Source organism: Bidens hawaiensis, unplaced genomic scaffold, assembly GCF_021521415.1.
Source record: "Bidens hawaiensis isolate Kalapana, Puna unplaced genomic scaffold, B.hawaiensis_p1.1 tig00057057_1, whole genome shotgun sequence".
Classification (NCBI taxonomy): domain Eukaryota; kingdom Viridiplantae; phylum Streptophyta; class Magnoliopsida; order Asterales; family Asteraceae; genus Bidens; species Bidens hawaiensis.
This window is the reverse complement of record NW_027500302.1, coordinates 16,071-31,372: the sequence shown is the minus strand read 5'-3', so window position 1 is coordinate 31,372 and position 15,302 is coordinate 16,071. Positions and strand designations below refer to the sequence as shown.

The 15,302-nt window shown below is 33.5% G+C and overlaps 1 protein-coding gene across 1 annotated transcript; it reads right to left on the bottom strand.

The window, feature by feature from the left end:
* Positions 1-6,128: 6,128 nt before the first annotated feature.
* On the bottom strand, positions 6,129-14,791 carry LOC143601757 (protein LUTEIN DEFICIENT 5, chloroplastic-like). The gene is made up of 16 exons (XM_077079072.1): positions 14,719-14,791; positions 14,151-14,286; positions 13,417-13,633; positions 12,771-12,842; positions 12,536-12,646; positions 11,751-11,942; positions 11,491-11,652; positions 10,754-10,849; positions 9,551-9,652; positions 9,320-9,352; positions 8,654-8,734; positions 8,494-8,576; positions 7,177-7,308; positions 6,629-6,689; positions 6,441-6,506; positions 6,129-6,329 (listed from the first exon to the last, which is right to left on the bottom strand). The coding sequence occupies exons 1-16, from the start codon at positions 14,789-14,791 to the stop codon at positions 6,168-6,170; spliced, it is 1,779 nt and encodes a 592-aa protein (XP_076935187.1). The 3' UTR covers positions 6,129-6,167.
* Positions 14,792-15,302: the final 511 nt, after the last annotated feature.

The following is a 15,302-nucleotide window of genomic DNA, read 5'->3' as shown; positions in this document are numbered from 1 at the left end:
TTCAGGTTCCCGGCCACGGCCTCTTCCTCTAAAGCCACCTCTACCACGTCCACGGGAATTCCCGTATTAAGTACCACAGTTGTCATGAAAGACTTGCAGGGCTTGCTCCTCACCCTTTTCAGGGCGATCGTTATTTCGACTGTTAATTTGTTCTTCATGTGATTGAAGTGCTCCCATTAGTTTCACAGGAGTTAGTTGTGAAAGGTCATAAGACACTTCAATCGAAGGAACGACATAGTCGAATCTTGGCGTAAGACTCCGTAAAATCTTCTTAACAATGTTCTGATCTGCCACTTTGTCACCAAAAGCTCTCTTTTAGCTAACAATGGCCATGACCTGTGCAAAATACTCTCCAACCTGTTCACTTTCTTTCATGGTGAGATTTTCAAACTCTCACCTCAATCCTTGAAGCCTAATGGCCTTCACTTGGGAGTCTCCTTGAAAATCCATTTTCAAGATGTCCCAAGTCTCTTTAGCAGATTCGGCAGCCGCAATACGAGAAAAAAGTGTCATGCACGGCATGTTGGATGATAGCCATGGCATGAGCATCCTTTTTCGTTGTAGTCTTGACCGGAGTTTGATCTGCCTCGTTTTCATCGACACCACTTTCCACCATTTCCCACAAGTCACGAGACCTAAGTATTGTCTTCGTCCTGATGCTCCATTACTCATAACCATCCCCCTTGAAGATTGGAATAAGAGTAGGTTGAGTCGTAAGAGCGCTAGTTGGTTTAGACATTGAATTACTTTGGTCAGTCGATATCTCTCTTTGAATCACTCATTGTGCTCTGATACCAGTAGGTATAAGAACACTATAACCAACAGTAATCAAAAGACTCAAATCTTCAACTTGTTTATAACTTTGAAAAGTGTATACATCAAATGAAAACAAACAGAACTATAAATAGCCAAATAAAATAACCGACCCACTACTTAGACTCCTAAAGAACAGGACAAATAAAAGACTTAGCCATAGCCTTATTCACACGATAATACTTGAAAGAAATGGTCACGTCGGCATTAAATTCGTAGTCACACCCACGTTCACAACTAACTGCAACAATTTCCAAAAAACACCTTTCAAGTTTGAATCATTCTTCAATACTTCTTACACGCGTTCCAAAAAACACCTTTGCGACGTTCTTTTAATATTAGATGCTAAATTGCTAACACATGTACTTTAGATAGTGTATCTGCATTGACAAATTGGTATTCCGTAGTTTAGTAATAAACAAAAGACAAACACACACAATTGATATAAATCCTTGTATAAATATACTCACACTCATGATAAATATAATTTAACTTTGAAACCGGGTACTATGAGATTCGTTAGCTGGTGTTATGATACACAAACAAAATGAAGATGCAAATATAAGCACTTTCACACAAATACACATACAAACCAAAGATGGTTATAAATTAGATGGAAAAACCAAACTGAGTTCGTCCACTAATAGTCAGAAAAAAATAATACGCAACCTACATTACTTAAATATACTATAACAAATGAGAAGCGGGAGCAATCACTAAAAACGTCAACTGAAACACGTTAAAACATAGCAGGATGAAACACCAAACCAAATAAAATTATCATAGACAACTATGAAGAAGCAGTAATCAAGTTTACTGTTGTTTTAAGACAAAGATGGAAAGAGATGCCACATTCTTCAATGTTTAAAAATTTAAAGCAATTAAGCATAAATAAAGGCTGATATAAATATGGTAGGAAGGTATTTACCAAAAAAGCCATGATTGTTGTTGCGCATATTTTACTTGTTCGCCTTCCTGAGTGGGTCATCTGTAATGTAAATTTTTTGTTGGTTAGTATGTTGGACATGATTTATGTTATTAGTTTGTAGTTACCCGGTGATGCCTCTCTTGGTCTCTTGCTTGTGAACGATTTTGGGTGGAACAAAAGGTGAGACAATGGTAACCTGACCCACACGGAACTCGGCAAGAACACACAAAAATTGGCCACCACCCCGCCGTAAACAATCACCATCACCACCGTTTTCCATAAGACTGTCGCCGTAACCATCGCCACTGTCAGCCAACACCACACCACTGCCACCAAGAGTTCGGAAATCGAACCCGGCAACAGTTATAACGGCAAAGAAGACGGAGGGTGGTGTGAAAACGGTGGAAAATCATCGACACGGCAGTGGCGGCGAGGGGCGGTGGAAAGAGGGTAGGTTTCACGTGTGTCGTTGGAAACAAAAAAGAGAGAGAATCAGTGGACATGTTGGTCCAATAAACATGTAGTACAACTTTAAGTTCTTGATGTACTACTAAGAAACACCTAATGCACAATACACTTTTTAAGCACAAGTTATAACTCTTGATTCACAATTTTAGTTGAAAATGTAATATTATAAATTCCATATTAACATGTCAGCGTGGCCCTATAAGTTTATAATATTACATTTTCATCTAAAGTGTGCATTATGGTTTTGTACACTCTGCATGTAAGTTTGTACCATGTTTTAAGCATAAAGGATTACATGTCTTGCATTGTTGTCGGTGGTATACTTTCTTTTGATTACTAGCTCTTACGTGTGTCTATGGCTTTACACCTGTCCGTCATCTACTTACCCACGTATTTCACCGTTGCTTTTTGTTGTTTGTTGAAAACATTACTCTCTCTCTCTCTTAATATTCCACAGTCACAGCCAATGGTCTCTTCGGTTTCACCGTCTCAGTGGTGATAATTTCAAGTGAACCCCTTGCTTTTGCTTTCCACCATGGTCATCATCGGGTTTTCTGTGGTGCAGCCTTTACCTTACGGTCAGGTGTGGATGTGTTTTTTACGTTTTATGGTACTTTAGCGGAATAGGGTGGGGTGGGAGGTGGTTGGCCAACGTTGTTGTCGGTGTAGCGGTGGTGGTTTATCACTCTACTTATGCTTTAGATGGTTGTATGTTGTACATTTTCTTTGATATTTGGCTCTTTTGCGTATCTACGACTTTATACCTATTTGCTTCTTGGGTTTATTAGCTACATGCATGTCTCATGTTCGCTCTTGGTGGTGATGGAAGACTGTGTGGGAGGTTGTTGACTAACCGTGGTTATCTTTCGAAACCCTAGGTAGCGGTGGTGTTCCCGTGGCCTCTTACTGTTTCTTTTAGTAGTGGTTTCGTTGTTGGTTGAGAGGTGGTTGACCTATTGTTGCTGGTATCTGTTACAAAACCCTAGTCGATGATGTTATGGTGGTGTGATGGACTTTGTTGGTTGTTTAGCCGTGGGCTACTAATGTATACTAAAGTGCAATAGCAAATAAATCAACACGTACTGATGTAATGTGCAGCAATACTGGAATGAGTTAATGATTTGTGGTTAATGTGAAAATGATTACTTTCAACATCATTTATACATCATTCATGGCTTCATGCACTGTTGGGCTTTTTTAGTATTATGGAAGGTTTAAATTTTATAAGTCATTAGTTCATTATTGAGTTTTTTTTTTTTTTTTTGCAAACAAAATTATATATGTTTCTTTCTCTCTTTTAGTGATGGTGGTTTGATAGCACAGGTCCTTTATTGCAGCAGATAACACACAACAACTTGATCAAAACTGATGATCGACTTTTTCTTGATTAATTGAAATACCTATAGAACTAAACAAAGAAGACGCTTGCTTACTTTCCTAACCCTAGCTACTTATATAAATAGGCCCATTCACACACACGTAGCATAAACGTGTTGCAGTAGCCCATGACTAAAAACTGAAAAACATGACCCTACTTTACTTACAATTAAACATAACAAACATGTGACTTAAATAAATACCTTCCTAATAACTTGACCCTCTAAATTTGAATTCCTGCTGACCCGCATCCAACCTGGTTTGACCCGTCAAGATTAACCCAACATGGTGGTTAGCTACTTGGTGAACCTTGGTTACAACCGTGAGGACGGTAAGTCGTACTTTATTCACAATGGCAATGAGGACTTGTCTGTTTGAGCCTATTGGCTAAGATGCATTGCTAAGAACTCAATTTCAAGTGGGGTTATTAACTCTCGAATAACATTGATTTTGTCGATTACAGATTTACGCCCCTCCCCCCCCCCCCCGGCAATGCGGGGGTTAAAATACTAGTCTCATTTATTTGTCTGCTAACAATTCACTCAATATGCTTATGGATTCAGTGAACTCCTCATTTTGAGTCCATAAACAATACCTCATGCCTCCAAATATTTTATAACTTTTCCTAAGTCAAGATTACTAGGATTAGTGAAGGTTTTTGGGCTGGGTTTACTAGTGACAATTAGAAGATAAATGGGGGCGGCCCGTTTAATTATGGAGGGTGGCCTGTTTGAAGTTTTCTTGGTCTCTAAGTCATTTAACCTAATTGTAATATATTAATACCTAGTCATGTATTGTAATATTTTGTACTGTACTTAATAAAAATACCCTAGTTGTAGCTCTTAGATGTAGGTCGTCTTGACCGAACTATGTAAAATCTCGTGTCTCTTGTTTATTGTTTTCATTTATACATGTGTGTTTGTGTTTCCTCTGCGTACCGATTCTGATTGATACTAGCATAGATATGGCTACAACTTTATTAATATCACAAAAGGCAAAAGCGATCTAGTATTTATTATTTAATTCTAGCTAGTCAACTTTAATCCCATCTTTTCCAAGTTAATCTAGAACAACTTCCATTTTCTTCTTATTAGCGAACCGGACCTATTCTCTTTATAAATTTTTGTTTTACATTTTCATTTATCAACAAGTTCATGACTTTATTAATCCTTCCAAGCCGATATACTAGTACGCTAATTTTTAAGGCAAACCAACATCATTCAAAGTTCAAACAATCTTTTTAGCCTAAACGTACCTTTCAAGAGATTCGGTTTAACTTGAATCTTGTCTCTATCTTACGCCTTGATGGTTCCTTCTTGTTGTAGAGATAATAAATGAGCTTGAATCTTTGTTTGATGAATCCAGAAATTAGAGAGTATAGGAGTGTGAGTTTTCTTAGGTTTATGAAAAAAGGGGAAGAGAAATGAGATTTAGGGTTTAAGGGTTTATGTATCTTTGCGCATGGACCTTGAGCCCCATGCTCACCCTTGAAACCCATTAAACTTAAAGTTCATGCTCCTTAACAATATTTATCACTTAAATTTTAAATAATAAACCTAAATAAAACATAATAATAATTTTATTATTATTATTATTATTATTATTATTATTATTAAATTCGGATGTTACATGTTACATAAATGTGTCACATTTTTTGTATTTCTCTTATAAATTCCTTCGTTTCCTAGAAAGGAAACAAACGGCGACCTACTGTTCTTGTTTGCTTTTGCTGTAGAAGACAGCAGATGAATGCAAAATAGTTTAATTGTTATAAAACCATGTGTAGTGGGGCGTTATGGGTATTCAAAGAGCCACATAGCGTCACAACACACCGACCCCCGGGGCTTTTTGGACTTGGTCGTTTTATACATGGCATCACCCCCATATTCTCTTCAACCAATCAATTTTTCCCTCATAAATTTCAACCAATCAAATACTAATATTATTTATATTATAAGAAGTAATTAATTATTGGTTAATAATTGCTAGGGTTTTATACCAATACACCGCTTTTTGTATAAACCCCGTTAGTGACTGGGGACATCACATGACACAAAACGCATGGTCTAAGTACAAAATAAGTCAAAAATTAATCAAATAGTTGCCTATTCTAGCCTCTTTTTTCTTTTTTTCCTTTTTTTCCTTTTTTTTAATTAACAAAACCTCAACTCTAGCATCACGAAAACATTTTGACATATGATATATAGATCTTCAGCAAGAGTTTTAGAAACAAAAAAATTAATTGATATTGTTTTTACAAAGGATTATGTGTTCATCAAGTTTTTTCTTTATAACTGTTAATGTGGTTGATGTTTTCTGTTTACAGTACCACCTAATTAATAAAACCATCATCAATGAGCATGCATGCAACACACTTACGTGTCAACAAAACAAAAGATAGAATTATGGATATCATGTTACATATATAAACCATATAACACAAGTCCACATTAAACGATTCTACTGCAATATGTACTCGGAGCGCTTCATTTTCGTCGCGCTATGAAACTAGAATTGTTATTTTTGTAGTTCGTCCCATATTGTGTGGATGAAAATAATGAAATTTAAGGAACATCATTTTTTAAGTAACTATTGGATCGGCTTCCGGAACGTTAACCGACGATTCCACGTTTCCCAGATTTTGCGTTTCTAGCGTAGGAACGATTGGGGGTTGCATTCTTCGTGTTACTGTCATGTTCAAACCTTCCGTTGTGTGAATCGTTGCTCCTGTTGTCATTTTCACCTGAAAAAAGAACGGTTTCATGTTTTGTAAGGTCTTAAATTCATATTATGCGTGTTCGTAAACCATTAGAAACCGAAGCAAACTAACAGAATTTCTTTAAAGTTGACTTACCGGCGGTGCTCCTAATGCCATTTGAAAGTTGAACCTGCGAACAAGCATTGCGACTGCAACTATTGCCTGCATGCACAAGTTTTTTTTTGTTAACGTTTATTTGTTTAACCACTCGGAACTTTAGAACATAATTATTTAGTTATGCGACATGAATAACTTATTATTATTATTGTATGTAAAATGATTACCTCAAATGAAGCAAACATGTCACCAACACATTTTCTTGGTCCACCACCAAAAGGCAAGTAACTGAAATAGTTCATGACATGCAATGAGTAAATTTATTAAATTACATCCAACAAGAGAGAGCAAAATAAGTTGGGTTGAGGTTGAACCGTTACAATTAAAAGAAAAAAAAAACAGTGTCAAATAATAAGTTTAGATTATTTAACTGATAATATAATAAATGAAATGAAGCGTTTTGTAGGTTTTATGCATTAAAATTTTAGGTGAATTTCAACCAAAGTTCAGCAATTTGGCATGTTTCTTTTAAAGCTTATCATTTTAAAAAAATATTCCCATTTGCCTGGTTCCATTAATTTGAAATATAAGACACAATGCAGAACTCCACAAATCATATAAGGGGCCGTTTGGTTCACATAAAATTGGAAGTTCTCAAATGAATTGGAATTTGTCAAGTGAATTGAAATTTGTGTCACTACACATTTTGTTACAGAACCAGTTCCAATTATCAATAATTCCCAAAAAGTAAACATCAATTGGAAAAATATAGTACCTGAAATTTTGGTTGCTCTCATTGGGATTTGGTCCATCTAAAGGCCATCTTTCGGGATTAAATTTATCTGCGTCTACCCAATGAGTCGGAGACCGATGAAGATTCCAAACAGATATAAACAAGTCTTCACCCCTAAAATAAATGAATAACAACTTCAATAATCAGTTTCATACTAGCTGCAAATAAACTGATTAAAATACCTAATTACCACTTCTTATAACTTAATTTGCAAGAATGTCGTATTTGGACATTTCATGTATTAGGGTGAGTATCATTACAGAACTCTTAAATTATTAAGAACTTTAAGGAACTCTTAATAACTAATCTTTTTTATAAAATTTTTTGTATGTTAATGTTATTTGAGTGTAATTTTATCATTGTTTATATTTATACTTACGATTACAATTATGAAAATTAGTTTTTACACATATCTATGTTATTTTACACATGCAAATTTTGTTATTACATAAATTATACACATACGTAAACTTGTGATTTATATGTGTAATAAAAAAAAATATATATAAAATATGACAAAACTACTTTCAAATAATTTTAATATATTAAAAAATTAACTAAATGTTTGGTTGTTAAGAGTTCCTATAAGTTGTTAACTTTTTTGGAGTTCTTAAAGGATACTAACCCGTATTGTATTAATCCCTTAAATAATCAGAATTTGCCAAATATTCAAATTCCGATTATTTCAAAATAAGGGTGTGCATGGTTTGGTTTGGGTAGGTTTCGGGCTAAAACTAAACCAAAAACCAAAGTTCAGTTTCAGTTTTTATGGTTTTCACAATGGGTTCGGTTCGTTTTGCTCTTTTCGATTTTGCCATTGTGGCTTGAAATTTTTGGGCCCAAGAAAATGGCTCAAAATAATGAATTGAATTTGGGCCTGAAACTTTGAGGTTTGAGCCTACATTTTTTGTTAATTTATGATTAACTTATTATTACACATTTGGGTTCAAAATTTTTCGGCTTCCACCATTAATTAATTTTTATAAACTATAAACCAAAAATTCAACAAAAAGTTCGGCTTTTTCAGTTTTCAGACATGCAAAACCGAAATGGAAATTTGGTTTTTGAAGAAACATGAAACCAAACCCGTCAGTTTTGGGCTGGGTTCTGCTATCTCAGTTAGAAGTCGGTCGGTTTCATGCAGACCCTTGTTTTAAAATAACATAATCACAAAATCATAAATTGTGGTGGTTCATGGTAGTATTTCAACAATTTTAAGTTAAATCATTTTCACTTCCAAAAAGACTTAAAAATCAAACTGTAAAATAATATAATATCCCAAAACTTAAATAATTTGACCTTTTAATTGGATACTTGTCAAGAACATCATCTTCTATAGACCGGCGTATCAAAACAGGCGGTTGTGGGTAAAGCCTCAAAGACTGCATTATGTATAATTAAATGTTAAGGAATAAAGATTATTATCTAGACGCGAATAAATAAAAATGTAATTTATTACCTCGTTAATCACTCGAGTTGTATATTTAAGTTTCTTCATGTCTTCCATTGTTGGAAACCTATCACCTAGAACCGCATCAACCTAACAAACACATCATTTTAAATATGTAATATTTCAAAAATTAGTTAGATGTCTATATTTGTATATTACATGTAGAATGGCCATTTATTAATGAATGTGCCAAATGGCTCGAATGATAAAAGAAGCTAAAAGTCTATTTTTAACGCACGCAACCTCTTAAATCATTTTATACGATAAATTAGACTATCATTTTAATTAATTATTATAGTACACAATACAATTTGTCTGCGAAAAAGATGATCATTTTAATTATTTTATACAATTATTTAGCAAAATCATAATTACTTTATTATGATAAATAATCTTAGACGATAAAATAAATGATCATTCCTCTTATTTGTTACAATACATAATTAGTTTGGGAAATAAATGATCATTTTAATTATTCTATAGGATAGGTTAGCTAATTATGATTATTTTTAAGATAATTCAAATTTAAAAATTAGTTAAATCATTTTTAATGCATATCTCTAAAATCATGTTATACTATAAAATAGATGATCATTTTAATTATTTATTACAAAATAATAGTTTGGGAAAAAGATTTTTCAGACAATGGGTAACCCAACATATGTTTTAACTAACCTCGTTTTGAAGCTTGGACATGATTTCGGGTTCCTGCAACATAATCAAAGTACCCGTATTTATAACGTTTATAACAACATTAATATGTTTAGGTAAGGAAGTCTTATTTCAAGATTTTTAACATTATCACGTGTTTGATGATCCTAATTAACCTTTAATGTTTGATGATAAACTTGATTAAGAAAACTATTTATTAAGGAAACCATGTTTTGAACCGTAATAGTGAGGTACCTTGGAAAGAAGATAAAAAGTCCATGTCAAAACTGCAGCGGTTGTCTCGTGTCCTGCAATAAGCATTGTCATCAGATCATCCCTCAGTTGCTTGCTTGACACCTACATATCACAAACATGTTAAATGATTGATTCAAGTTATGCATTTTATGATTCACTTCTAATGAGTCAATAGGGAATTTTTAAAAACAGCTGTGAAGAAAGCTAGTCAAACGGGTTGAGAGTAGGGGTGTAAACGAGCCAAGCTGCTCGTCAGCTACTGAGATTGGCTCGCTAAAAACTCGAATCCAGCCAAACTTATACGAGCCCAAGCCCTAGCATAAAAATAAGCTCCCTTGATAGACAATCCTTAGCTTCACTCATCGAGCTCAAGTAGGCTCACCAGCCTATTATTATATTACTTTTTAATAGTTAAATATATATTTAAATAATTTATATTAGAACAAATTACTCTATACGTCCTTAGGTTTATAGCAAATTTCACATTTCATCTTTAAACTAAGGAAATAACATAAATCAACCTCTATGTTCACATTTTCTCACAGTTTACGTTCTTTCCACTAATGGGCATCTATTTTGTCCGTTAAGTCCAATCATGTGACGAAATTAATATCCACTAGTGAAAGGACGTAAACTGAGACAAAATTTGAACATCAAAGATAATTTCTATTATTTCCTTAGTTTAAGGATGAAAATTGAAATTTGCTATATACCTAAATAACGAATAGTGAATTTGTTCTTTATACTATGTTAACAAAAATCGTCATTACAAAAAAATATGCATAAACTAATATATATATATATATATAGGATGAGTATTATATATATAAGTTAATTAATAGAAAATAAACAACCTGAGCTCGTGCTTGAAAATTACCCATGAGCCAAGCTTAAGCTTCAGTTAGAGTTCGAAATGAACCGAGCTTAAGCTTTAAATATAGAGCTCGAAACGAGTTGAACCCTCATAAGTTAAACGAGCTCGAGGTTAGACAAGCTCTCTGCTCGTTGAAAGTATCCTTTTAATTCATGCAGCCTACTAAACTGTAGTCATTTTTTGGAATCATATTTAACACAAATTATTAAAATTGGTAGAAAAGTATTAGGTCAATTTAACATAACCCATTTTAACACTTGCCAAAAAATACATATACCCGAACTGTCCATTTTGGAAGCTATAAAGAAGAGAACAAATAACAATCATACATTGTCTCCTGATGCCAACAGAAAATGAAGAATACTTGGATCACTTTCATTCATGTATTCCTCATTGAACTCTACGTCTTCTTCGTCTACCATCCTCTGCATATAGATGATATGATTAAGATGAAGACTTAACTTTGTAAAAATAGTATCTATAATCAAGATGAAGACTTAGGGTTATATTACATATATTACTTTTTTTGTGAAATTAAATAGAGTTAGCAAAAGAAACTATTGCTGGCCAACCCAATGGTCCCAATCCAATCCAAACCATTCAAAAAAATTACCAATTTTGACCCCTTAGCCACCGACCGAACCCACCAAATATCCCACCTATAACTAAAAAGTAGAGGTGTCCACGGGTTTGGGTCGGTTTTGGGCTCAAACCGAAATTTCGGTTTTTGAGTTTTTGAAAGACGTTTGGTTTTCGGTTTTTTCAGCTTTGCTATTTGGGGTAAAAAAGTTTGGTAAAAAAACATTGGGCAAAATAATGAATTTGGGTCGAAATGTTTTTGTTAACTAGAAATTAATTCATTATTATACATTTAGGCTAAAATATTAGGGTTATACTATTTATTAACTTTTTATAACTTAAAGTTCAAAATAAAAAATGAAAATTCATAAATTTATTATGGGTCTTAATGTTTTTGTTAATTAGTAAATTTCAAACTTTAGGGACGAGGACCAAACCCACAGGGACCATCTGTTTAATTTACTCTAAAACTTATTACAAGCTTTACCTTGCATATTGCAATTAGATCATCCAATGTAGTGTTGATTAGTTTAAGAGCTTCGTTAACCTTCTTCTGCCTAGGTGAAATATCTTTCCATATTGGAATCTCCCAAGTTGGAATAGGTGAGACGCTTCGATCCTCCGCTTCTCGCAACACTGTGTATACCGCCTGTCTAAGATGATTCATCCCAAAATATGAGCAAAAAGGTATAAAATAAAAATTAGAGAAATATCAGGCGTATTTAATAAAGTGAAGCTTTAACATACCTCCACAATCCCGTTATCCGTCGTCAACGAATCAAAATCATAATTAAATACTGATTTCCCGATAATATCTAAAGTTAAACGTGAAAAAAGTGATTCCATTTCCACATCCTCGCCGTTATACGCAGCAGCGTTGAGTTTTTTGCATAGGCGGTCGGTTGCTTCTCCAAATAACCCAATCATTCTTGCTACATACTACACATGAAACCAAGATAACTGACCGTAACCGAAAAACCGAACCGTACACAAACAAAAACAGGTGGTTTTGTTTTATGTTTTCGAAAAACCGAACTTTCTAATATTAATCAACTCTTCCCCTTTTTAAAATTTTAATACATCATCATGCATAAGATTATAAAGAAAATTACTCTTTTTAAACATTTCAGAACATTTTGCTGTTTTTTCACCTGTTTGCACTGAACTGTTAGACCATATCTTTTTTAGTTAGGTTTTAAAATTTACCCATGTAACCCGTGCGATAAAATAAAACCTACATCGAAGGAATAATAAGTTAACGGGTTGAAAATGCCACATCACCATTTATATAAAAGTCAAATTTAAAATAAAAAAGTTCAAAAGCAAAAGATCAAACTGGTTAAAAAGGAGAATCAAGTTTTTACAACCTTAATTTGTTAAAAATAACTAGACATTATTGTTATATCAGTATTTGTAATCATATTTAACAAATTACTTTATTGTACAAATTGAAAAGAAGAGGATACAAAAATGGTGGCAAGTCAACCGAACCCAACCTGTCTCACTTATTTTGCCAACAACAACAATAATACCTTAAGATGCAACGCAGGGACTATAACCCGCCGTCTAACTCGCCACACCTCCCCATCAGCTGGAATTAGTCCGGTCCCCATAACAAATTCTAGAATTTCAGCTAATATACCCTAAACATCAAATATAAAACTTACACACATTAATATTAAATAAAAAACTATATTATCTTTTATCAACAAGAATATAGTGGCTAAATTACATGCGGAAAACATATCAAGAAATAAAAATGCTTACTTTTGAATAGGCCTTTGCATTGTCTCTCAATATATGTTTTGCAATGTTGGGATCAGAAACTATCAAAAAAGACTACAATACAATACAATGCAATTAACCAACATTTGCACATTTGGTGCGTTAAAGATAATAATCCAAAACTTTCAATAAACCGAGTTAGAAGATTGTATTATAATTCATACCATCTGACCCGTTTGGGTTTTAGCTTCTTTTTTTCTTAATTTGGCATGTTTGATATAAAAAATAGGGGCAATTTCATAATTTAATTTGACCCGTTTGAGTTTTCTCTAATGTTTTAATATAAAAGGTTTGATACAAAACACAATCCAGATAAAAAAAACATTTTTTTTAACTTTTTAAATGCAATTGACACATTAAAAATAATAATCTGAATAATTTAGTAAACCGAGTTCTAAGATTGGATTATAACTTATACCTTGGATGACTTTTAGCCCATTCCCGCGTTTGACTTTTAGCAAACTTTTTTAATTTGACATGTTTTCACATAAAACATAACCCACGTAAAACACATTCTTTTTAACATTTTAAAGCATAATCCAAATCAGCCAATAAGCAAATGAGTCAAAATTGCCAACTTATCTTTGACAACATGAAGAAAAAAGCAAGAAAATGAAAGGAGACAAACCTTGGGACCAAAATTCAACCTAAAAATTCCACCATATGTAAGAAAAAGCTCATACAAGGGTATAAAAAACGCCTCACTTCGAATGGCGCTAATTGCTCCTTTTGCTTCCGGAATCTTTGGATAATTTTCACCCGAATTTAGCAAATTTGATAATGGTTCGAGAAAATCCGAAGGCGCGCCTAATTTTGCCAAACCACTCACCAACAACGATCCTAAACTGTTTTCATGTGCAAAAACAAGAACAAACATTAACCAAGTTTCCCAAATAGTAATCATTACTTAATTCATTAAACTAAATCAAATTAGAAACTCGTATATAAATCATATAAGAATCTTTGTTATTAATATGCAATATTTTTTTCCAATTAACAATCATTGAATAATAACCATGTTTTATCATTGTTAACCTCAAGTCAAATTGTAAAAAAATAATAATAATAATCACTAAATAGTAACCAAGATTCATGTATGTTTCATTTGCCTCAATTTAAAAAAAAAAAAAAATACATGGGATTGGAACACTTAATGAAAGTCAGTGATAGAACATGCCAAAAATCATAGGTAGAACATTTCGGAGCATCCTAAGTAGATCACAAATGTCAGTAATTTCTGGAACAAAGGTAATATCTATTTTAATTAATTAAATAAAACATCATAGTTGTGTGTTGAATCAGTAAACTAAATATGTTAGGATAACAGTCGAACCAAATTTGTTGAATAAATAAATTTGTTACCTCGGCTGCTCAACGGTGAACTTGCCGGAAGCAATTTGGGCCGACAACTCCGCCCGCCGCCTCTCCTCCCGTGTCATCTCCTCCTCACCGGATTCCGGCTTCCTCCCATTTGAAGAGCATTTAATCCGTGAAACCCCTGCCCAATTGTAATTTAACAAAATTCAATTTTCAGTTAACCCCCAAATACAATATTCTAAATTCTAAATTGTAGTTTTCAGTTGTTAATGAAGACAATGGTATGATAAAACCCACAAACAAGTAATAATAATACCATTGAATTTAAGGATTGGAGTGGATTTGAGTTTGAGTTTGAATTTGTTGGTGTGAGATTGAAGATATGGGGAAGGAAATTGAAGGGTTGTTAAACTTGCAGTCATACTCAGACAGAAAGAGAGAGAGAAACAAATTATTATTATTATTATTTGATTGCTGATACAAGAAACAAGGGATTTTTTATAAAGTGAATGAATGGGGTACAAAGAGAATTATTTTTTTTTAAATTTTGGAATGAAACACAGAGACAACGATGGAATCTTTAATTTGGGGGAGAGATGGATCCCCTCGTTACCAATAGCACGAGGTTTGGCTTCTATCTCATTTTCATTGTCATTGTCATTCACGTTATTAGCAAAGATTTTCATTTGATTTCACTTGATTGTGAACAAAATAAGTAAACTTATAAGCAAAATCAAGTAAATCGAGTATAAATACATAATAATATCGAGTATAATAATATCGATCTTACGAGACAATTTATCTGTATATATTTTAACACTTATTGAATGGTCTGACCATAATCATTTTCCATCTTACAATATATGATTAAAGAAACACTTGTTCAACCCAAGGGTTAAACCCTAATTTCGACTGACCTTCACAAGTTCCAAGCGATTCAACAAAATACCGTGAGCTCGTTACGAGAAGGGAAAGATTGGGGGGGGGGGGATTCTTGTAACCACCGTCCGGCGTGTCAATTAGTGTTTGCTATTCGAGAGTAATAGCAAGTGTGAGTGAGAGCGTGAGATCCTAAACTGTTGGTCCAAGCGTAGTATTTATAGTCAAGGGGGGTTAAGAAGGATTGGTCGAGCTGTAACTATCACTAGAACTTTCTATTCTTGTGAGGAGTACGTATGAGGATTCTGATTGGCATGG

What these genes read in the sequence shown, in the direction of transcription:
- LOC143601757 (XM_077079072.1), bottom strand. Translation starts at nt 14,791, where the DNA reads ATGAAAATCTTTGCTAATAACGTGAATGACAATGACAATGAAAATGAG. An exon ending in TTCACCGTTGAGCAGCCGAG is followed by an intron (nt 13,634 to 14,150) that starts GTAACAAATTTA and finishes ACATGAAAACAG; the next exon opens with TTTAGGATCGTTGTTGGTGA. An exon ending in ACATGTTTGCTTCATTTGAG is followed by an intron (nt 6,507 to 6,628) that starts GTAATCATTTTA and finishes TTGTGCATGCAG; the next exon opens with GCAATAGTTGCAGTCGCAAT.